Raw genomic sequence first — 23373 nt, forward strand, 5'->3', positions numbered from 1 at the left:
GAGAACATTAGACCGAGTTGAGTGATCTACACCGAGCACAGAGGCAGTCGTGTACGCGTCAGAGCAGTGCCGGGCGGCAGCACACCCAGTTGAGTGCATGCTCTAACATGCGCAAGGACCAGGGTTCAAGTCCCCAGCCCCTATCTGCAGGGGGGAAGCTTCATCAGTAGTGAGGCAGGGCGGCAGGCGTCTTTCTCTCCGTCTCCCCCTCTCCCTCTCAACTTCTCTGTGTCCTGGCCAATAAATAAATTAACTACTCAATGAAAAAGAGAGAGAGAAAGCATTCATTCTCCGTTCATCCAGAGGCTGAGGTGGGTCTTTGATTTCCTCTCCCTCCCCTTTTCCCCCTGTTTCGATGAGAGATCCAGGCTTCTAAACGGTGAGAAATACCACCAAGCTGCATGGCCAGGAGAGTGCTGACGAGAGAAGCCTGAACCCGGCCTCGCGTGCAGACACAGAGCATCATGTACCCTTGCCCCAGGCCCTCGTGCTGGTCAGCATTTCTCTGTCCACATCCTTCTTGCTGGTCTCGCGCTTGTTGACTCTGGGCTTTTTGTTCTGTATCTTTCGGTGTTTCCCACTTCTCTGTCTTTGACGTGTGTTTTTTCCAGTGCTGGGAACTAGGGAGCGGACAGAGTGGGTGGGTGAGAGGGAATGGAGACGAGGAGAGATGCTAACTGCCACCCTTTAATGTGGCAAGCGAGAGTCCGTGTTGACTTGAGAGTCTGAGTAAGCAGATGTAAATAATTTCTAAACCCCATGAAAATGCAGCTGGCCAGCTGGGATTCTGGTTCACACGCTTGGGAGCGCTTGCTTGGAGAAGCTCTTGAGTGGAGGGTGACTCGGTCGGTCGGCGTGGTGTGTGACCAGGTGTGTGACCGGCGCAGCCTTGCAGCTCCAGTCTCCCCGTGCTCTGCCCAGCGTCTCTGGAAAGTCCTCTCTCTCTCTCCCTCTCATCACTGGGGCTCGGTGCTGGCACTGTGAATCCACTGCTCCAGGCACCCATTTTTTTCCCCATTTTATTGGATAGGACAGAGAGAAATTGAGAATGGAGGGGAGATGTAGAGGGAGAGAGAAAGAGACGCCTGTAGACCTGCTTCACCACTCATCAAGCATTGCCCCTGCGGGTGGGGAGCCGGGGAGCCTTGTACTTAGTACTGTGTGCGCTTAACTGGTTGCGTCACCATCTGGCCTCGGAAGTTCTCTGTGGAAGGGGCTGCTTCCTTCAGGCCAGGGTGTCAGGCTACGCCGCTTTTGCAGTGGGCTCCTGGGCGGCCCTCTGTCTTGTGTCTCCGGCCCGGATCCCAGAGCTCATCTCCTGCATCATGTCCTTGTTTTGCCGTCTGCGTGCCGGAGATCTGCCTGTTAGTGCTCTTGACTGTCTTCTCAAAGTGAGTCTTAGAGATCCGAGCTGTTAATCGAGACCCAGTCTGTTGTTTCTGTGGTGCTAAGTCCTCCTTTTTTTTTTTTTTAATTTTTTAATTTATTTATTTAAAAAAAGAGACATTAACAAAACCATAGGATAAGAGGGGTACAACTCCACACAGTTCCCACCACCAAATATCTGTATCCCATCCCCTCCCCTGATAGCTTTCCTATTCTTTATCCTTCTGGGATTATGGACCCAGGGTCACTGTGGGATGCAGAAGGTGGAAGGTCTGGCTTCTGTAATTGCTTCCCCGCTGAACATGGGCGTTGACAGGTCGATCCATACTCCCAGCCTGCCTCTCTCTTTCCCTAGTGGGGCAGGGCTCTGGGGAAGTGGAGCTCCAGGACACATTGGTGGGGTCGTCTGTCCAGGGAAATGCTGGCATCTGGAGCCTGTTGGCTGAAAAGAGAGTTAACATACAAAGCCAAACAAATTGTTGACCAATTGTGCTAAGTCCTTCTTACTGACTTTCCAGGGGACAGGGAGGCATCCAGGCACCGTGCAGGCAAGGTGGATGCTTCTTGACCACCCTCTGTAACTTCCTACAAACCTTTCCCTTGATTGGAAGAGAATTTCATTCATTTTATTTTTGTTGCCATCAGGGCAATCCCTAGGTCTCTCTGCCAGCGCTGGGAATCCACCACTCTCCTAGGGCCTTTTTTTCTTCTTCCTTGTTTTTCCTTCTACATTTATTTGAAAGCACAGAGAGAAATTGAGAGAAGGACAAGAAATAGAAAGACACCTGCAGACCTGCTGCTTTACCACTCATGAAGCGTCTTCCCTGCGGGTGGGGAGTGGGGGCTTGAACTTGGGTCCTTGCACATGGTAACGTGTGCACTAACTGGGTGGGCCGCTGCCTGCCCCCACACAGACCCCTCCCTGTCTGCAAGAGAAGCGGCATTTCATTATTTTCAATTCTTTTTTTTTCATTTTAAATTTTTTAATTATCTTTATTTATTGGATAGACACAGCCAGAAATAGAGAGGGAAGGAGGAGAGAGGCAGAGAGACACCTGCAGCTCTGCTTCACCACTCGTAAAGCTTTCCCCCTGCAGGTGGGGGCCAGGGCCTCGAACCCGGGTCCTTTCGCACTGTAACAAGTCGCTCAACCATGTGCGCCACCCGCCGGCCCCACAGCAGCAGCTCACTATTAAGCACATGACTGCTAAGGTTAGTGTGGACACAGTCTGGTCAGCTAACATTTCTAGGGCACATGTGAGTCTCCACAACATTTATTTATTTTGCCACCAGGGTTATCACTGGGGCTCAGTGTTCCCAGTGGCCATTTCTCTCCACTTTTCTTTCTTTCTTTCTCTTTCTTTCTTTCTTTCTTTCTTTCTTTCTCTCTTTTTTTCTTTCTCTCTTTCTTTCTTTCTTTCTGTCTTGTGCAGTTTTTTTTTAAATGTTTTAATTTCTTTATTGGGGGATTAATGCTTTACATTCGACAGTAAATACAGTAGTTTGTACATAATATTTCCCAGTTTTCCACATAATAATACAACCCCACTAGGTCCTCTGTCATCATGTTCCAGGACATGAGCCCTCCCCCCCACCCCCCCTCCCAGAGTCTGTGACTTTGGTGCAATACACCAACTCCAGTCCGGGTTCTGCTTAAGTGTTTGCTCTTCTGATCTTGTTTTTCAACTTCTGCCTGAGAGTGAGATCATCTCATATTCACCCTTCTGCTTCTGACTTACTTCACTTAACATGATTTCTTCAAGCTCCATCCAAGATGGGCTGAAAACGGGGAGTAGTATTCCACTGTGTATATATCCTTTTCTTTCTTTTTGAGAGAGGGAGAGACAGAGGGAGAGAGAGGGAGAGACGCCAGCCATGCTGCCTCACTGCTTGTGAAGCTCGCCTGCGGGGACCTGGGGCTTGACCCCTGACCCTCACACGTGGTCACACAGACAGCGGGCAGCCAGGTGTGTCACCTCCTGGCCCCACCCGGTCTGTTGAAAGTGTCTGTGCCACTGTGCCAGCTTCTGGGGACTGCAGTAAGGACTGAGGAAATCACTTCTGCGTGAGGAGTACTTAGCATGGGAATTTGCACTCAGCGAGCATGGAGTATCGGCTAAGGGTGCTGCTGCCCTCCCTCTATGCACGGTCCTGCATTCCAGCCTGTGGTCGCCCTGAAACGCCGTCGGCTTGGAGTCTGTGCGTCAGCACTGAGCCTTCTCCCCACCTAGGGGTGTTTTCCTTGTGTCCTTCCTCTCAGGTTTGCGACGGTGAGATACGACCAAGGCATCAAGAACATCCGGAACCAGTTCATGCACCTGACAAACTACAGCGTGAATAAGAAGAGCGGAGACTACGTCAGGTACTGGCCCGCTTTCTGCATCCGGGCAGCCTGGGGAGAGCCGCGTGTCTGCCCTGCTTGTCTGCGCACTGGCGGCTCGGCTCTCTAGGTCAGGCAGCCTTGTCTTTGCTGAGGGAGGAGACGCAAAAGACAGGAGACAGAGCTCTAGTCGACAGTGTGCTAGACACTTCATGGAGGATGGGGTGACATGCGGTGATTTTCACTCTCTTCTCTGTACTTTGTAAAGTGAATGCTTGGAGGATGCAGGGGCTGAGCATCGAGGAATAAAGCAGGAAGGAGGTAGGGGGCCGGACCGGGCCACGCCGGGATAGGTGCACATAGGACGAAGTGCAAGGACCCCGGTTCGAGCCCCCGGTTCCCCTTCTGCAGGAGGCAGGGATAGTAGCTTCACAAGTGGTGAAGCAGGTCTGCAGGTGTCTGTCTGTCTGCCTCTCTATCTTGCCCTCCTCTCTCCATTTCTCTGTCCTATCCTCAAAATGGGAGGGGAAGAAAAGGACCACCAGGAGTGGTGGATTCGTAGTGCAGGCAGGCAGGCAGGCACTGGGCCCCAGCGATAACCCTGGAGGCAGTAACTAATTAACTAGGTAAATAATAAATCCCCCTGCCATCTGGCAAGAGCATTTCTGTGAAAGGGGACGCTAATCCCGCTATGTGGAAATACTCTTTCTGTTCTGTTTTCTTGCGTCCTGATAAGTTTGCCAGAAAGTGGAAAAAATACGAGAAACCCAAACAGTTACTTTCTCCTTAGCCTAAAAATAGGTGCCAAGCAGGTCCAAGGAAAGAGAAGACGAGCGTCTGGTGGTGGTGGAGTGGCGGCAGCTTCCTCGTTAGCTTGCTCTCCGCCGCCCGGGCTACTGCTGAGGCTCCGGGCCTGGACGGCTCCACCACTCCCGGCCGCCATTTCTTTCTTCCCTCTAGGCAGAGGGTGAGAGACAGGGAGACAGAGAGAGGAGGAGAGACCCGTTAGCAACACTCCACAGCTCAAACACCTTCCTTTCCCTGTAGTCACTCACACGGTGGCCCAAGGTTCGAACCCAGGTCCTTGTGCATAGTCACTTGTGTGCTCCACTGGGTGAGCCACTGGCCCGGAGCTTTCATTGAGTGCCCTGTGCCCAGAGTTTGGAAAAGCTTGAAGAAAGCATGACCTTCACTTTGAAAGACAAGGGGAAGAGGGCTGCGGGTCCAGCACGGTGGTTCTGCAGAAGACTTTCATGCCTGAGGCTCTGAGATCCCAGGTTCAGTCCCCATCTCAGCCGTCTGCTGGAGATGAACAGGGCTCTGTCTGTTGTCTGTCTAGATCTTGTTAAGACGATATATATAATATATATCTATATATATTATATATATCTGTGCGTATTAAAAAAGACAAGGAAGGATGCAGCTGGTAGTTAGTGGTGGCGGGTGAGGGGCCGCTCCAGGCCGCAGGGGCCACATTTCGAGGCCCTGCTCATGTCCGGGGCACCTGGCCTGGGCCCCTGTCCTGTGAGGGTCTTTGTCACTTCCCCTGTGGCTCTAGCCCACTCTCCCCGGCTGTTCCGGAAGAATCTTATCTCTGCTCCCAGGCCAGGCTGCGTTGACTGACCCTGACTCATTGATCTGTTTTAGCTGCGATGACCCAGAAGTAGAGGATTATGGGAACAAGTGGAGCATGAGCGCGATGCTCAGATACCTGAAGCAAGAAGGCAGAGACACCACCGGTGCGCACCCGACCCCCGCGCCCAGCAGAAGTCTCCCCCGCCCGCGGGCTGGCGCTTCCTGGTGTTGACCTTGATCTCAAGTCTGCAGAGACACACAGCAAGCTCTCCCTGACATCCCAGATCTTTCTTTTTCTTTTTTCTTTTTCCTTTTTTTTTTTTTTTTTTTTTTTTTTACCAAGCACCACTCAGCTTTCTCAGCTCTGGCTTATGGTGGTGTGGGGGATTGAACCAGGGACTTGGGACCCTCAGGCATGAGGGTCTCTTTGCTTAACCATTATGCTATCTCTCCTGCCCTCTTTTTTTAGAACAATATTTATTTATTTTTACCAGAGCCCTGCTTATGGTGTGCTGGGGATTGAAGCTGTGACCTCTGGCCCCTCAGATATCAAAGTCATTTTCCAAAACCATTATTCTATTGCCTGGAACCACCCCTCTCACTAGCTTTTTTTTTTTCCTTGTGCATGCTTGATACCAACACTTCCAGGCCAATTTTTTCTTCCTTCCTTCCTTTCTAGAAAGAAAGGTAGAGAAAGAGAGATACCACAGCACTGCTTTACTGCTCACTAAGCCTCCCCTTTGCCAGGGGGGAGCAGGGGTTTGAACCCAGGTCCTCCAGCAGGGGAGTGCGTGTGTGCTCAACCGGGCGCTTCTCTGCCTGGCCTCTTTTGTTCTTTTTTAAAATTTATTTATTTGTTTTTTAATTTTGACAGAGGGCGAGATGCCACAATGCCTTCCTCAGAACTCCCTCATCTGTGGCCTCAAATGCCGCCACTCTTATGTAACAAACAGCCTGGATCCACACTGGCCTCTCATTTCAAACTTCTGTCAGTTCGTTTCTCTCATGCGGACTCCTGAGCTGGAGAACGGGCAGTGCTGAGTTTGAGGACAGGGCTCAGAGTCAAGCATGTACAGCTGCTGAGCTGGGAGCAGGCTGGAAACTGCCAGGAGGCCTTGCCCCACGCCGTGCTGAGCAGAGCGACTGGGGCCAGAGGGCGCGGGGAGGGAGGGGGCCTGGCCTCGCTGTCTTGGGTCCTTCCTGGGCATCCCCTCTGCCTGTGCTGTGGTGGACTTTGCCCGCTGCCAGCATGGCATAGCGGGTGGCTCTGAATAAACACACATGCTGCCTTCATTGCCCTGTGCTGGAGAGTCTCTCATCTCTCTCTCTCTCTCCCTCTCCCTCTCTCTCTCTCTCACCGTTCTCCTTCTCTCTCTTCACAGTGTTAATGGCCCATGTTGAAGACCTGATCATCAAGACCATCATCTCTGCGGAACTAGCTATCGCCACTGCCTGTAAAACCTTTGTTCCCTACCGCAGCAGCTGTTTCGGTAAGGCGACGCGCTCTGCATAAACACACATGCTATGTGCGTTTTGTGAAAGGGTCTTGTTGGGAAGTCGGGATGGGTCCCCGAGGCGGCGGTTTCTGTGGTGAACTCGCATGTCTGTAAGCCACATAGCACATGAAGATTCTACCAAGAGGCCCTCTGATGAGTAGCTGGCTTGCTGGGTAGTCAACCAGCTTTCTGTGGGGAGCAGGGATTGAACTGAAGCGAGCTTCTCTGCCTCGGCGAGCAGTCAGGACTAGTCTGCTATGGCCTGCGCAGGAATCCAGCGCCAGCAAATATATTCCAAAACTCTCTGGCAGCCAGTCTGGGAACGATTCCAGGACACTCTGGCTGGTACCAGTGTGTGCTTTCTCCCATTTTCCAATGACTCCTGCTTTTTGTTTTAATGTTCTTTCTAGTGGGTTCCTCCCCTCTCCCTTTCTTTCATCTTTTCTTCCCCCTTCTGCCTGCCCCTCTCTCCCACCACAGCTCTCTGACTGCCTCGACACGGAGTAGGGAGCAGTTCACAGGGACGGGGTCAGGAGGCCTGTTGTCCGCGGAGTGCTTGCCGTGTGGAGCGAAGCCCTTACCCACCCGGAGGGTCCATAAGACACGGGCTTCACTAGGGTCCTTGGTGGGGGAGCAACTGAGACGGGGCGAGTAGGGCAGGAGCGAGGATGCAGGAGCCTCGGCCGGCTCAGGAGGCAGCTTGTGGGAAGCCCCGCTGCCTCTCCTCGCTCACAGGACTGCTCTGGACTGTTGTGACTTCCTCGCCGTGAGACGGCTCTGCTCCTCTTTGTCCCCACTGTCTCTGGACTCACCTTCTTGAATCGGTAGTGGTCACCGTGCTTCCCCTCTCACTCCGTCTCTGCCAGACCAAGCCTTTCCCCGTGTCCCCAGGTCCCCCAGGTCCTTTCCACGCTGTGTGCCTTTGGCTGGCATCTGTCAGCACTTCCCCAAGGCCCTACTGACAAGGAGTTGGGACGGAGTCGAGTGCTGTCTTTGCCTGTGTCTTTCGGTCCTGGACCGCAGCCGTGTCTCCGCTAGATGGGGCACTTCCTGAGGACAACATCTCGGCTTCTGCCACCCCTTACACAGGGCATTTTTTGTGTTCTAGAGAATGTTCAGGAGATACTTGTGACTGCACATGGACTTCCTCTAGTAACTGTAGGTTTTCCAATGGGTCCGATTTGCTAAGGGCCTTGAGCTCTCAGAACTATTACAGACTGTTTGAAAAAAGGCCACAGGGAATCTAACTCCAGCTTTAAAATCTTCAGTAGGTTTACAAAATAAATAAATAAATAAATAAATAAATAAAGGGAAAAGCTAGGAGTTTCTTTTCCACATCTACTTGGCTCTTATATGATGGTAACTTTCTGGCAGTTTTTGTTGAAAAAACTCTTTGTTTTAGAAATCATCACAAGCTTTTCCAAATGTTTCCTTTTCTGTTTTTATCTCCATTTGATATTCTATTTCTGATTGCCTGTTTGAACTCTCCGGTCGGTCGGTCTTGAATCAGTCGCTGACGAAGCTCAGATGTGCTAGTGTGAATCAAGGGGCTTCTCTGACTCGCCAGGGTCCTCCTTGTCCATCCGTCCGTCTGCATATTCATCTCTGTCTGCTTGGGTCTGTCTTGAACCGATGCCATCTGGAGTTTTCTAAGTTGGTGACTATTTCTTTGGCTTTTGTGGTTCTGATTCCATTTCCTGTCAAGCTATCAAGCCGTGGGATTTTGTGTGCTGGAGAACAGCCCTCCGCCCCAGTTGTGTGTGTGTGTGTGTGTTTGCAAGTCTTTCCCCCTTCCACTGCCTCCTACCCCCTCTGAGGTTTCAGTTACAGAGAGTAAGCTGGAGTTCTTCTTTTCATTTGTTTTAGAGTAAACAGGAATTGCCAGCCTGCTTCCCAGAAGAATCTGGCTTGCAGAGAGCACTGGGGCCTTTAGAGGAAGCCAGTGGTCCAGGGATGGGGTTCTCTCTGCTCTCTCGCCGCTGCTGCCGCTCTTCCCAGTGTGGCCTCATTCCTCCCCAGTTTCCTTTCCCACTCTGCCGCCTCAGATGTCCAGCTGTGTTTCCAGAGACCACCCGTTTCCACACTCGTTTGTTTCTCTGTGCATCTCACTTGTCTTCTCTTCTTTTTCTTTCCCTCCCTTTTTCTCCTTTTCTTTTCTTTTTCCTTTCACTTCCTGCTCTGTGTTTGTTCCCGTCAAGCCACGTCCTACACAGGGTGGCACATTGACACACCTGCACTGAATTAGTAGGATGTGAGTGCAGAAACTTGATGACTGTAGGTCTGTGTGTCTAAGGTTTTCTCAGAGAATAATCAGTCCATGTGGGGAAAAGGGCGGGGGGTGGGGGGGGCTCCAACTACTCACATCCTCGTCCTGAATCTCAAGCTCGTGGGTGAAAGAAACTCAGCTTGGAGAAGAGCAGTTCAGGACAGGGTTTGGCATCCCAGCTGTGGTCAGCGTAGGAATCTGGCTTCTAGAAGGCTTGCTCCATCCCCTGGTGTAACAGAATGCTTATAGTCAGTCTAATTCTCTTTGTCTTTAAGATTGTAGAAACATGGTCGCATGTGAAACAAGGACTTAGATAACCCCTTTCATATATGCTGAAGAGATCATAGCTGTGAGATGACTGGCTGTGAGAACAGCTTTTCTGACCAGTGGGGAGAAACAGCCGAAACAACAAGATGTCGGCCTTCCTTTAAAGGTGCCTGTGGGGCTGACTAAGGGGCAGGCCCGTGACACTGGGCGCCTCAGCCTGCCGTCTCCAGAGCCAGCCCCGTGCCGCTCGTCGAGGCCAGCTTGCACCAGCAGGGACTTTTTCTTCAGGACAGGTCATGCTCGCTCTCCACGCTCTTGTTAAATCATTTGGCTTCTGGCCGCTATCTTGGCTCTGGCCTTTCCCTGCTGTTACTTTAGACTGTGTCAGCTGACCTTCCTGAAGGGAGGGCTAACAGTGGGCCAGTCCAGCGCTCAGCCATGCACACGAGACCGGCCGTGAGAGCCGCCACCCTCCTGAGGCAGTCTCCTTCTCTGGTTTTCTTCCCGGTTCCTGTTAAGATGAGAAGTTCAGGATAGAAGGGACTTGGAAGGAAGGCCCTGCAGTCTGTCCAGCACTTTGCAGCAATTATTTCTTTTACTCCCCTCACCCGTTTTGTTGGCGTTTGTTAGACAAGGACACAGGATGCAGAAGGGTGAAAGAGTTTATCCTCAGCTATGCAGGGAATTAGTGGCAAGGCCGAGGTGGGGAGCCGGGTCGTCCTGGTGCTTTGCCTGCCCAGAGATGAGTCGTGCTGGGTGCCGGCTCCTTGGCGCCGTGCCTCCAGGACCCTCCTCCTGCTCCCCTGTAACCAGACCTCAGGAAAGGTGACGTCACCCTTTCTGGCAGAGCCGGCTGAAAACAGGCGCTCTTTCTGCTCCCGTCAGCAGTGCTGAGCCCACAATGCTGTCTTCACGCCCACCTTTTCATCTGGCGGGCAGACGCGTATTTGATGGATTGGACAGGCTCCCATGCTGGCTCCGGGCTGCTGCATTGATTTGTTTCATTTTCCTGTGGGATCTTGATCTGTCTTTTCCCCAGTTCTCCTGGCCTCCGGATAAAGACTTCTTCCTTAGTGCTGCCACTCAGATCCAAAGCCACGGTGAACAGAATTTCCTTGACCGCAGCCTGCGTTGGCTAGTATCTGGCCTTTCCACCGCCTCAGGGACCACAGCTTCTGGGGAGAGTCTGTGACTTGATTCCGAAATGAGCGGTGTGGCCTCTTAGGCCTCAGGTGCATTGTTTTCTCGATCAGATTTCTCTCTCCCTCCTTCCTAGGCCACTAAGAAAAAAAAAAAAGAAATTCCTAACTGAAGCTAAATGTATAAAAAATCTTCAGAATCATCTTTATGGTTAGAACCTTTCTGAACTCACTGTTTTCAGTTCATGATGACGATGAGGTTTCTGTTGGGAGGAGTTGTAAATCAGTTTTCTCTCTCAAAAATTGTACAGTGGTTATCATTTAAACATTTTCCCTCTCTCTCTCTCTCTCTCTTTTTTTCTGGTTTCTTCTCCTCCTTCTCCTTCTCCTCCTTCTTCTTTTCTTCTTCCTCTTTTTTTATAGCATGAGCTGCTTGGTACACGACAATGAGCCAAGGAGGCGTGGAGGAGCAGACACAGAATGACAAGTGACAGAGTGACTCTGGGGCTTTGAGGTGGCGCACCTGGCTAAGCACCCATGTTAGCATGCACACGGACCCGGGTTCAAGCCCCAGGTTCCCCAGCTGTAGGGGAAAAGCGTCCCCAACAGTGAAGCACGTGTGCACACGTCTCTGTGTCTCTGTGTGTCTCTCCCTCCTTATCCCCTTTCCCTCTCAAGTCTTGTGTGTTCTGTCAAATCAAATAGCAAAACAAACAGCCCAGTGTGACTCATCGTGCTCTTGGGAGGGTGGAGCAGCTGTTCCCAGCTCGTCCAAGGCGTCTGGGGAGAGGCCTTCCTGGCAGAGGGGGTATGGCTTGCACCACGGAGTGCTCACAGGGGCGGTGGTGTGGCAGGCCCTGCAGAGGATGGCGGCTCAGCAGGAGTCGAAGTTCAGGAGGTAGACTGGGTCTCACCGTGAGGTTCTGGGAAGCTTCCGTTTGTCCTAGGGACAGCAGATGATCACCACTGGCGTGCTTTGAGCAAGAAGGACTGAGTTTCCTTCTCCTTCAACAAAGGCATTGTGAAATCGAGAGGGAAGGGGGTGACAGAAAGGGAGAGAGACAGAGACACCTGCAGTCCTGCTTCACCACTCACAAAGCTTTCCCCCTGCAGGTGGGGACTGGGGGCTCAAACCTGGGTCCTTGAGAGGTTCAAAGCTCTTCACAAAGGTGACTGAGCATGATGGTTGCTGTTCGCCCAAGTAACAGTTGAGTTGGTACTTTGAAGGGTGCTCTCTCTTTGGTCTTTCTTGCTTGTTTGTCTTGCTTTCCAGAGTATGGCCTAGTTATCCTTTCATCTGAGATTCCTGGCATTTGTTTCTTAGTTGGGGCAATAGTTAAGGAAATATGTTGGCTGCTTAGTGCCAAGTGTTTGCATATTGGTCTCATTTCTTCTGTTTTGAATTCTTCTTCATTTGTAGCTGATTCTCCAAACGTAGATGACGTCTATGCCGGTTACTCTCGTCCCGTCTGTCGCCCACACTCTCACTATTATGCAGGCACTGGGCCCCGTGTCACACTCTCACTATTATGCAGGCACTGGGCCCCGTGTCACACTCTCACTATTATGCAGGCACTGGGCCCCGTGTCACACTCTCACTATTATGCAGGCACTGGGCCCCGTGTCACACTCTCACTATTATGCAGGCACTGGGCCCCGTGTCACACTCTCACTATTATGCAGGCACTGGGCCCCGTGTCACACTCTCACTATTATGCAGGCACTGGGCCCCGTGTCACACTCTCACTATTATGCAGGCACTGGGCCCCGTGTCACACTCTCACTATTATGCAGGCACTGGGCCCCGTGTCACACTCTCACTATTATGCAGGCACTGGGCCCCGTGTCACACTCTCACTATTATGCAGGCACTGGGCCCCGTGTCACACTCTCATTTAAACCAATCTAAGTAATTCATCAACTGTAGCAATTAATTAGCCGCCTGTAGCATAGAGACAGAGAGAAATGGCCCGGGGAGGGGCAGTGGTGGTGGGGAGAAACACCTGCAGCCCTGCTTCACTGCTCCTAAAGCTTCCCTCCTGCAGGTGGGGGCTGGGGGCTTAAACCTGGGTGCTTGTGCCTGGTAACAGGTGCACTGTACCAGGTGTGTGCCACTGCCCAGCCTTTTAAAAAACAGAAAACATTATTTTTCTTGAATTAGACCCGTATTCGAATCTCTCTTGCTTACATAATGTTTACATGACCATGTCAATTTCGCAGTTAGACTTTTCACTATAAACACCTTAGTTTAGGGCACATCAAAAAGGATTTTCTCCAATTCCTTGGGATTACAGAAGGTTTGGCCTAGTATTCAGAAGAGTTCAGTGACCATACAAGTTATGAACTTGCTACCAAAAGAAGGTAGGTGAAGGGGCTGCCTTCCCTTTATACTTTAAATCAGATGATACTGAATCAAAGTATTTTATTTATGGGGCCAGGCAGGAGCACACCGGGCTAAGCACACATAGTGCAAGGCCCAAGGACCAGCTCAAGGATACCAGTTCGAGCCCCTGGCTCCCCACCTGCAGAAGGGTGGCTTCATAAGCGGTGAAGCAGGTCTGCAGGTGTCTTAATCTGTTTCTTTCCTTCTCTGTCTTCCCCTATTCTTTCAATATCTCTGTCGTATCCAACAACAATAGCAGCAACAACAACAAAAAATGGGGGGGGGGGGGGAAAGCCTCCAGGAGCCCTGAGCTCTAGTGCTGACCCTGTAGGCAAACTAACAAGCACTGATTATGGGCCAGGGGCAGGGGGTAAAATGAAGAGTCAGACATCCTGCTGGCACATGTGCTGCCAGGACTCAAAGTCGGGAGCTCATGCTGGGGAGTCCAGCACTTTTCCCACTGTGCCCCTCCCAGACAGCCACGTGGGGCGACTTTTGTTTAGTTCCATGTAGGTGAATCTCCCCTCAGACTGTTGTGTAGGTCCATGTAGGTGAATGCTCCCCTCAGACTGTTGTGTAGGTCCATGTAGCTGAATCTCCCCTCAGACTGTTGTGTAGGTCCATGTGGCTGAATCTCCCCTCAGACTGTTGTGTAGGTCCATGTGGCTGAATCTCCCCTCAGACTGTTGTGTAGGTCCATGTGGCTGAATCTCCCCTCAGACTGTTGTGTAGGTCCATGTGGCTGAATCTCCCCTCAGACTGTTGTTATTTCTGCACATTAACTGAAATTCTGGATTAGCACTGTGGGAGCCAGCCCATTCATGGAATTCTTCCCCAGAGAGAATTCAGTTATGAACGTCTACCCCCATCCACATCCCGTAAATGGGATACGTGAACTGTCTATCTGGGGGCCAGGTGGCGGCGCGCCTGGTTGAGTGCACATGTTGCAGTGCACAAGGACCCAGGTTCAAGCCGCTGGTCCCCCCTTGCAGGGGGAAAGCTTTGCAAGTGGTGGAGCAGGACTGCAGGCATCTCTCTGTGTCTCTCCCTCTCTGTCACCCCCTTTGCTTTCAATTTCTGGCTGTCTCTATTCAATAAATAAATAAAGAGAATTAAAGAAAAGCTCTGTATGTATATTACATGGAGAGTTCTTTATGAATGTTGACCAATGGTGGGTGATAAGAGTCTTTTTTTTTTTTTCTGGCACCGTCTTTTTGGAAGTCTAAACTTTTTTCTGTATTTTTGAGAGGACCAAGAAATGGAAAAATACTTCTGAAAATCATGAAATTAGCCTCCAAGTAAAATCCTGGAAAATGCCTAGTTGTGTTTGGGGGGTGCGTTCTCTGGTTGGCCTGCAGGTAAGCAAGTGGGCTTTTTTTTTCCTCTTGGGAAAAAGGTATAAACAATTTATTTGAGGACCCAGAGTGGAGTGTTTGAGACATACTGAAAGCCTGGCACAATTGGCTTCTTATACCATGGGGGCTGCATACTGAGCTTTTGGGAGAAAGGTTCTAACTTAGTGAGAAGTGGCTACCTGGCATAAGGATCCCGTTTTGAGCCCCCGGCTCCCCACCTGCAGGGGAGTCGCTTCACAGGTGGTGAAGCAGGTCTGCAGGTGTCTGTCTTTCTCTCCCCATCTCTGTCTTCCCCCCCCCTCCATGTCTCTCTGTCCTATCTAACAACGACGACGACATCAATAACAACAACAATAGAACAACAAGGGCAACGAAAAGGGAAAAGAGAATAAATAAATACATACATACATAAATATTACCAAAAAAAATGAAGAAGAAGAAGTGGCTGCCCACTGAGGCACCAGGGTTACCTTTTTGTGCCTCCAACCTGGGAGGAACAAGCTCACTGTTTCCCTTCACACTTGCAACCCAACACTGGGAGATGAGACTCAGATGCGGGAGTCACAGAGTTTGAGCTCCAGCCCTTCCTTTGAGGTGACATGTCACAGTTCTGCTCTGCTTTCTCTGGAGCATCTCTTCCTCTCCCTCTCCAGTATATTTTAATTTCTGTCTTCAAACAGTAAATTGAAGCCACAGGAGAAGGGGAAGAATGAGTATCTTTTACACTTAAACGCCTTCCTGACCTTGGCTGCAAATGCAAGACTTTAACCTTGCTGTTAATGTGACGGAGGGACGGCTGCTAGGGCGATGCTTCCAGTGGGCATTCGTGTGTCCGAGGGTGGAGGAGGAGGGATGACAAGCCGGAGCAGCCGGAAGCAGCAGTGATACTGACGGACTTGCTGTGTCTGCGTATCTCTGCTAGTCACATTCTGTGCGGGACTCAGGGATGCCAATAGGATTGACAGGAGTGGACTTGATAGCGTGACTTTTCTTATTATCCCTGCCACTTGAGTCATTTCCCTTACACTTGAACTAGTCTTTTTTTTTTAATTTATTAGTGATTTAATAATGATCAACAAGAATGTAAGATAAAATAGGGGTGCGATTCCATACTGTTTCCACCACCAGAGCTCTGTGTCCCACCCCCTCCACTGGAAGCTTCCCTATTCTCTATCCCTCTGGGAGTCTGGACCAAAGATCTTTATGGGGAGCAGAAGGTGGAAGGTCTGGCTTCTGTAATTGCTTCTCCACTAGACCTGGGTGTTGGGAGGTGGATCCACCCCCCCCCCCCAGCCTGTCTCTCTCTTTCCCTAGTGAGGCAGGGCTCTGGGGAGGTGGGGTTTCAGGACACATTGGTGAGGTCATCTGCCCAGGGAAGTCAGGAAGGCCATGGTAGCATCTGCAGCTTGGTGGCTGAAAAGCATTAAGATAGAAAGCAGAACAAAGTGTTTAGCAAACAGGAACCCAAAGGTAGTAATAGAGCAGATGAAACTAGGGGTCTTCTTAACACCTAGCGTGTTTCTAGGTCTCTGATGGGAGTTGACTGGCTTGACTCTTCCAGATATGAATCTGGACTGGATTGTGGCAGGGAAGATGATCTTGTGTTGTCTTTGCAGAGCTCTACGGTTTTGACGTGCTCATAGATTCTACTCTGAAGCCATGGCTGCTGGAAGTGAACCTCTCTCCATCTTTGGCCTGGTGAGTCTGTGTGGCACAGCTGCCGTTAGTACCACTAGGACACTCTCAGTCTCCTCAGAGCAGAGAGAGGACTGGGATGTCTTTCCTCCTTCATTTTCTGTTTGTTTGTTTTACCAGAGCGCTGCTCAGCTGTGGCTCATGGTGAGGTGGGACTTTGGAACCTCAGGCATGAGAGTCTTTTTGCAGAACCATTGTGATATCTTCCCCCACCCCCAGATGACTAGAATTTCTGCTTCTGGCAAATGTTTGGCCCCTCGTCTCCGTGTCCGCTTGAAGTCTGTGCTCACCAGATCTTGGGTGGCTGCTGCTTTTCTTCCCCTTTTACTTGCTGCCAGGGTTCTCACAGGGGCTCAGTGCCTGCATGACAGGTCACCACTCCAAGTGGTCACTTTTCATTTTCTCCTTTATTCTGACAGGGCAGAGAGAAGGGGGGGGGGGGGAGAGAACACAGAGAGACACCTGCAGCTTCAGCACTTTGAAGCTCCTCCCCACAGGTGGGGCTTGAACCGGCTTCCCGGGCATTGCGGACACGTGCACTCGACTCGGGGTGCCACTGCCCAACTCCTGCTGGGCTTCTAAGGGTGGCTTTTGCATTCATTATTAATATACATATTTTATTGTCAGCAGGGTTATTGGTGGAGCTTGGTGCCTGTATGAAGAATCCATTGCTCCTGGTGGCCATTTCTTTCTATTTTTTTTCCTCTTTATTTGACAGGAAAGATAGAAATTTAGAGAGAGAGTGTGTGTGTTGGGGGGGGAGATAACACACAGAGAGAAATGTACCTGCAGCCCTGCCTCACTGCTCGTGTGTGTGTGTGTGTGTGTGTGTGTGCGCGTGTGCGCTCAGCCAACTACACCACCACCCGGCCCTAAAGACATGTTTATATCCAGTTCTCCTGTTTAAAAAATCCCAACTTTGTAAGTGTTCTGTTGAGGTTAAAAAAAATCCATGAGGTATTGTATTCCCTTTCTTGCCCAAAGGGTTTTTACAGATTCACATCCCCACGTATAGGGCTGCAGCCCAGGGCTCATGGAGGTGGTCCTGTATGCTGGCCCTTTGGCGCTCTGTCTGTTGCCTGATATCCATCCAAATTTAAAATCTTAAAAAAAAAAAAAAGCCACCTGCCTATTGTTTAGAAGAAAGGGATATAGAAAGGAATGAACTTCAGAGAAGTTTCCGCTTAGATCTGGAGTGACAGCCAGAATCCCTGTCAGCTGCAGTCTTCTCTAAACAGCCCAAGAACGCTAGCGGTGTATGCCAAGGACCACACAGCTGCTGCGTCTTTAAGGATGAGGGGTGTTGGCAGGCTGCCCACGACTCAAATGAAGACACATTGACTCCTCTGTGAGGTTTGACCTTAGCGACAAGGTGTGGAGGGGGCAGGTGCAGACACTTTGGGGGCTGCACCCCTCTCCTCAGAGGTGACTGTGGCATCGTGCCCGGCAGGGGTATCAGACAGGGACCCAGGATACCAGAGGGAGACCTCAAACCAAGCAACATGGCGGCGCCTGCCATGGGGAGGCATCCAGCCTCCTGTGCGTGCCACTTGTCTCCCTGTGGGTCCCTGCCATCCCATCTGGTGACATTACGGTGTGTGTATTTCTCACTGTCCCTTGCAAGCGTGTAAATTGAGCAGGGTTGCTTCAGTCAGAACAGAAAATGAAGTCTTCAGAAAAGTTCAGAAGCGGCACTGTTCCCTCACTTGCGTGTGAGTCTGATGCAGCCAGCACGTCTGCAAAAATAATCTGACAGCTGGACACCTGCAGGAAGAAGCCCGTGTCGTCTAGCCCCTCCACCTCACAGCGCTGGCCACGCCGGCCTCCTGACTTGTGTAACATCTGCAGTGTAGCAGGTCTTGTGGAGTGTGGTGTCGGGCCTGCCTCCCAGAGGAGGGATTTTGCAACAGGCTTTTATTTTGAGTATTTTTACCCAGACTTTTCTTTTCCTTTTTCTTTTTTTCCCACGAATCTGGGGGTATTTTAGGGTTTTCTCTTCAGCATTTGCATGAGTTGTTGTATTGACGTCCACACAGGCACAGAATACCACCAGGTCCTCTTCTCTTTCTCTGTCTTGTTAGCGATGCGCCGCTGGACCTGAAGATCAAAGCCAGTATGATCTCAGACATGTTCACGGTCGTGGGTGAGTACTGCTGGGCTTGAAAGTCAACAGAAGTGATTGACCCAGGGTGTCCGTTTCGTCAGACCCTGCAGGCATGGCCAACACTTCCTAAGCCATGTCAAATGTTTTGCACTACATGAGGAAAGAAAGACAAGTTCTGTTTTCTTGGAAGTGTTTGCGTGTTTCTCTTCCTCCCGGCTCCACTCTGTCCTGAAGCTGAACCACAGTTGAGCCTGGACCTCATTCCTGGGTCGCAGCTAAGGCGTGAGCTAGGGAAGCGAGTGAAGTAAAGGTCTGGGGAAAGTGTTCTGCCCCCCTTTCTCTCTGAGACGGGCTACAGAAAGCCACCGAGAAAGTGTCTGCTGGTGTCAGCCTTCTGGTCTGGTTAGAACTGAAGCAACTCCCGGGAGAAGTTCCTCTCTGAGTAGATAAGCCAGAGCCTTGAAGTGGAACTGAGCAGTCAGGCGGGGGTGGCAGGGGAGCGGGTTCTGGGCTCCAAAGACAAACGCTGAACCCGCTGAGTGAGATCTGCTCTCGGTATACCAGCAAGTGTGGCCAGACCAGCCACCCTGTTCTCTTTGACTGAGACGCTGCTGCTTTTGAGGGAACATGTAACATCTCCCCAAGTCACAGATCAGCAGTCTGCAAGCCCACTGTCAAGGGGCCAGTGGACCCCTGAGGTGGGTCTTGTGCCAGGAGCAGGCCTCTCACTGACAGCTGGAGTGTCCCAGCACACACGTCACTTTCCTCCTCTTCTCTTCCTTTTCTCCTCTCTCCCTTCCTTCCTTCTTTCCTTCCATTCTTTCATTTTTACTCATTACTATTTTTTTTTGTCTCTAAGGTTATTACTGTGCTCGGTGCCTGCACCACCAATCCACTGCTCCTGGAGGCAATTTTCCCCCCTTTTGTTGCTTTTGTTTATTATTGTTGTCATTGCTGACGACGTCGTTGTTGGACAGGACAGAGAGAAATGGAGAGAGGAGGGGGAGACAGAGAGGGGAGAGGAAGACAGACACCTGCAGACCTGCTTCACCACCTGTGAAGCGACTCCCCTGCAGGTGGGGAGCTGGGGGCTCGAACCGGGATCCTTAGGCTGGTCCTTGCGCTTTGTGCCATGTGTGCTTAATCCCTGTGCTATCACTGGGCCCCCTCATTACTATTTTTTAAAGACAGAGGTTGAAAGGCAGAGAGGGGGTGAGAGAGAGAGATCACTTCTTCACTGCTCTTCAAGTCTCCCCTATGCAGAAGCTACCGTCTGGCGGCACAGGGCTCGGAGCCGAGGTCTCGTGCTGGGCACAGCGTCTGAGACAGCGTGAGCATTATTGCCCCCCCAAGCATTATTTTCTCTCTCTTTAAAGAAAAAAACTTTTTTTTAAATTATCTTTACTTATTGGATAGAGACAGCCAAAGACTGAGAGGTTAGGTAGAGACAGTGAGAAAGACAGGTACTGGGGGCTGGTTGGCAGCACAGCAGGTTGAGCGCACGTGGCGCAAAGCCCAAGGACCGGCATAAGGATCCCGATTTGAGCCCCCAACTCCCCACCTGCAGGGGAGTCGCTTCACAGGCGGTGAAGCAGGTCTGCAGGTGTCTGTCTTTCTCTCCCCCTCTCTGTCTTCCCCTCTTCTCTCCATTTCCTCTGTCCTATACAACAACAGCAAGGGCAATAAAATAGTAAAAATGGCCTCCAGGAGCAGTGGATTTGTAGTGCAGGCACTGAGCCCCAGTGATAACCCTGGAGACCAAAAAAAAAAAAAAGTTGAGAGAGAGCAGCACTGCCTCACCTACGACAAAGCTCCCCTGCAGGTGGGGGCTGGGGCTCGAAACCAAGTCCTTGTGCTTTATGATGTTATAATGTGTACTCAGCCAGCTGCACCACCAACTGGCCCCTCAAACATTCTTTTCTTCCTTCTTTCTTTCTTTCTTTCTTTCTTTCTTTCTTTCTTTTTTTAAAATTTTTGTTACATTTATTTATTTATTGGATAGAGACAGAGACTGAAAGAGGAGGAAGAGATAGAGAGACAGAGACACCTGCAGCCTTGTTTTATCCACTTGCGAAGCTTTCCCCCTGCAGGTGGAGACCGGGGGCTCCAACCTGGGTCCTTGCACACTGTAATGTGAGCGCTCAACCAGATGTGCCAGCACCCGGCCCTACTTTTTTTTTTTTTTTAACCAGGGCACTGCGCAGCTCTGGTTTACAGTGGCGTGAGGGTTGGATCTGGGACTCCGGAGCTTCCGACATGACAGCCTAGTTTTACATAGTTATTATTCTGTCCTCCTCCGCCCCCCCGAAAAAGCCTGTGCATTTTTAAAATGCTGTTTTTACCTCCTCTCTGAAGTTCATTGGAGACGGGCATCTCCTGGTCCATTCGAGTCACATTCCAGCTCCCCAGCAAAGAAGTTACCTTTTCTTTCTGCTCCTCTCCGTTACTGTGCTTTGAGGTCCAGGTGGGGCGGACATGGAGGAGTCGGGTCCCTTCCTGCGGGTGAAGCTGCACTAGGAAACCTCACCGGCTACTTTCGTGAGAAATGGCAGGCGTTCATGTTTCCCCTCCTCCACTTCTGGCCCCCCGCAGGATTCGTGTGCCAAGACCCTGCGCAGAGGGCATCATCCCGGCCAATCTACCCCACCTTTGAGTCTTCCAGGAGAAACCCTTTCCAGAAGCCGCAGGTAAGCCCGCCGAGCGGCTGGGCGGTGGCATCTAGTGACAGTGTCACAGGGCTGCCTGTGGGGCCCAGAGCAGGCCTCGGGCCGCCTTCAGATGTCGCTCTGGGCTCTGCTCTCAGTGCCGGACTCACACTGAACTCTCTCCTTTTGCTTTCTCGTTAAGTCTTTCTTTCCTTTTTTCACGCGTCCGTTTGGAAGCCGCCATCTTTTGTTCTCACAACAGTATGCCCACAAATAAGACAGAAAAGTCTCGTCTCTACTCTGCTATGTTCTTTTTGATTGTCGCTTGCTGCGCAAAGATGCTCAGCTGAAATATTTTCCCGAAACCGATTCTCTTCAAAGAACTCTGAGCCACCAGGAGGTGCTGACAGAGGTCAGATGAGCTCAGCGCCTAGGAGACCAGTGCCCGTGCGAAATGCCGTCGGAGGCGTCGCTCGGGTCTGTGTGCTGAGCAGCTTGCTCGTACCGGCCGTCTGGTCTGCTTGTTCCTCGACCTGGGAGGATTCACTTCTGCCGCTTTGCCGTCAATACCCCTTGCTGTCTGAAAGGCCCACCGTCCTCCTTCGCCCTGTCTGGCTTGATTACCTTAGAGGAATGGAGATTGCCTCTTAGATCCATTCCACCTCTCATAGCCTCTACTTTTCCATTCTCCTGCTCCTCCTTTCACTTCTCCTGCCCCCTCCCCCCCCCCCCGCCTTTTTCACCGTCATGGTTTTCCCCGGGAATTTGGTACTTGCATGATTATGAATCGATCCCCTGAATCCATTAGCTGTTTTGGGGGATTTTGTTTGTTTGTTTTTCCTTTGCTTTTATTTTGATCGGACTCTCCTTTCCCCATTTAGTTGTTTTGGTCCCCTGTCAAAAACCCCAACTGTTTCACCTATGACAGTGCATTGCTCCTTGGTTTTCTGCGTTCCATTTCTGTTCTGTTCATTCTTCTTCCCCAGTGCTTAAAAAAAAAAAAAAAAGGAGTAAGAACCCTTTTTGTGTTATGTTTAAGTTATTTTCACAATTTTTCCCTTAGTCTTGAAAATATTAGCTCTACCCTAAAACCAAGGTTAGGAGTGAGTGGTGGCTCAGAGTAACATAACCATCTTTTTTTTTTTTTCTTTCCTTTTCATTTCTTCCTTTTCTATTCTTTCCTCCTCCTCCTTTTTTCCCCTCAGCTGTTTCAACCCAGAGTAGTCACCTGCTATTCCATTGTTTCTCTTTTTAAAATTTTTATTATCTTTATTTATTTATTGGATAGAGACAGCCAGAAGTTGAGAGGATAGGGGAGGAGAGAGGGAGAGAGACAAAGAGACACCTGCAGCCCTGCTTCACCACTTGCAAAGCTTTCCCCCTGCAGGTGAGGACCGGGGGCTCGAACCTGGGACCTTGCGCACTGTAACATGTCCATCTTCTCTTCTTGTTTGAGGTCACTAGCTTACACCTATTTCTCGGGGTTTCCGTCCATGAGATTAATCACAGAAAATGGGCTTTGAATTCGCCCTCCTGTTAGCATTAGCAAAGAGAATGATGCGGCAGGGCCGCCGGCTGGAGGCCCCTGGGGCGAGGTGCTGAACGCAGCTCTGTTTTTCCCTCCCCGTAGCGTTCCCGACCACTCTCCGCCAGCGACGCAGAAATGAAAAACCTCGTGGGCTCAGGCCGAGAGAAGATGCCGGGGAAGTTAGGTGGTTCTGTGCTGGGTCTGTCCATGGAGGAGGTAAAGACGGCTCCAGCTCAGCCTTCTGTGGGGACATGGGTCCCAGTGGGCGCCAGCGACTCCTGCCCAGAGATGTCTGTTCGCAGGGTAGACGCTCATTTCATTCCCTCTTCCTCCGTGTAGATCAAAGTTCTGCGGAGGGTGAAGGAGGAGAATGATCGGAGAGGTGGATTCATCCGCATATTTCCTACATCGGAGACGTGGGAATTATATGGGTGAGGTGACTGCCTTTTTGTTTTTCAATCTATACCTCAAGTCCACAGCCTGGAATTCACTGGCACACCATTGTCATTCTCTGCCACAGGGTACCTCTCTTCTTTCATTGTTTCTCTAATAGTAAAGTATTGGCCAGTCCAAGCCTCATCTATTAAGAGTGACTATCTACTCCCTTGCCCCGTTCCCCTTTTTAATTCCCTTCTTCCTGCCAAACTAGCTCCCTAGATGCAAGATGAAACACTATCCTAATTTTTTTGTTTACCATTATTGTGAATTTATTTTCACCATTATTTTGTTTTACAAAACTTGTCTATCTGTGTGCCCACATGCTACATTGCCTGTGCGACATCTAAGTGCACAGATGTTCGTGGATTTGGACCTGTAATACAAACACCAACTTCATCACCACAGTCAGGACCTAGAACATTAACATCGCCCTAGGATGCTTGCTTCTGGAAACCAGCCCCTTGCTATCCTCGGCCTCGGACAGCTGCTGGCCTACTTCACATCACTGTGGTTTCACTAGAATGTCACACACCGGCAGAACCATGTAGTGTTGTGCTTTTTGTCGCCCAGACTCTTTAGTTTGGCAGGACGTCTTTGAGGTTGAGCAAAGGCACGGCTGTCATTGTTACATGTGTGTCCTATTCGCTGTGGGAAGATAGCCTGGTTTGTGAAATATTTGGGGTTTGTTCAGTTTGGGACTTTCGTGAAGAAAACTGCTGTGAGTATTTTTGTGCACGTCACTGGGTGGCCATGTGATTTCATCCTGGGTGAGCACC

The 23373-nt window shown here is 50.7% G+C and overlaps 1 protein-coding gene across 10 annotated transcripts in view; it reads left to right on the plus strand.

The window, feature by feature from the left end:
- TTLL5 (tubulin tyrosine ligase like 5) overlaps window positions 1-23373 on the plus strand; it is a 157748-nt gene that overhangs the window by 35140 nt on the left and 99235 nt on the right. For 9 of the 10 annotated variants that reach the window (XM_060181298.1, XM_060181297.1, XM_060181294.1 and 6 more), the window contains 8 exons: window positions 3647-3748; window positions 5354-5445; window positions 6664-6771; window positions 15804-15885; window positions 17964-18025; window positions 20579-20673; window positions 22262-22375; window positions 22499-22590. In XM_060181298.1, the coding sequence (XP_060037281.1) occupies window positions 3647-3748; window positions 5354-5445; window positions 6664-6771; window positions 15804-15885; window positions 17964-18025; window positions 20579-20673; window positions 22262-22375; window positions 22499-22590 (747 nt within the window). Of the gene's footprint in view, window positions 1-373; window positions 494-3646; window positions 3749-5353; window positions 5446-6663; window positions 6772-15803; window positions 15886-17963; window positions 18026-20578; window positions 20674-22261; window positions 22376-22498; window positions 22591-23373 lie in introns of those variants that run through there. The other variant, XM_060181301.1, reaches the window with a different exon arrangement.

Source organism: Erinaceus europaeus, chromosome 22, assembly GCF_950295315.1.
Source record: "Erinaceus europaeus chromosome 22, mEriEur2.1, whole genome shotgun sequence".
Taxonomy (NCBI): Eukaryota; Metazoa; Chordata; class Mammalia; order Eulipotyphla; family Erinaceidae; genus Erinaceus; species Erinaceus europaeus.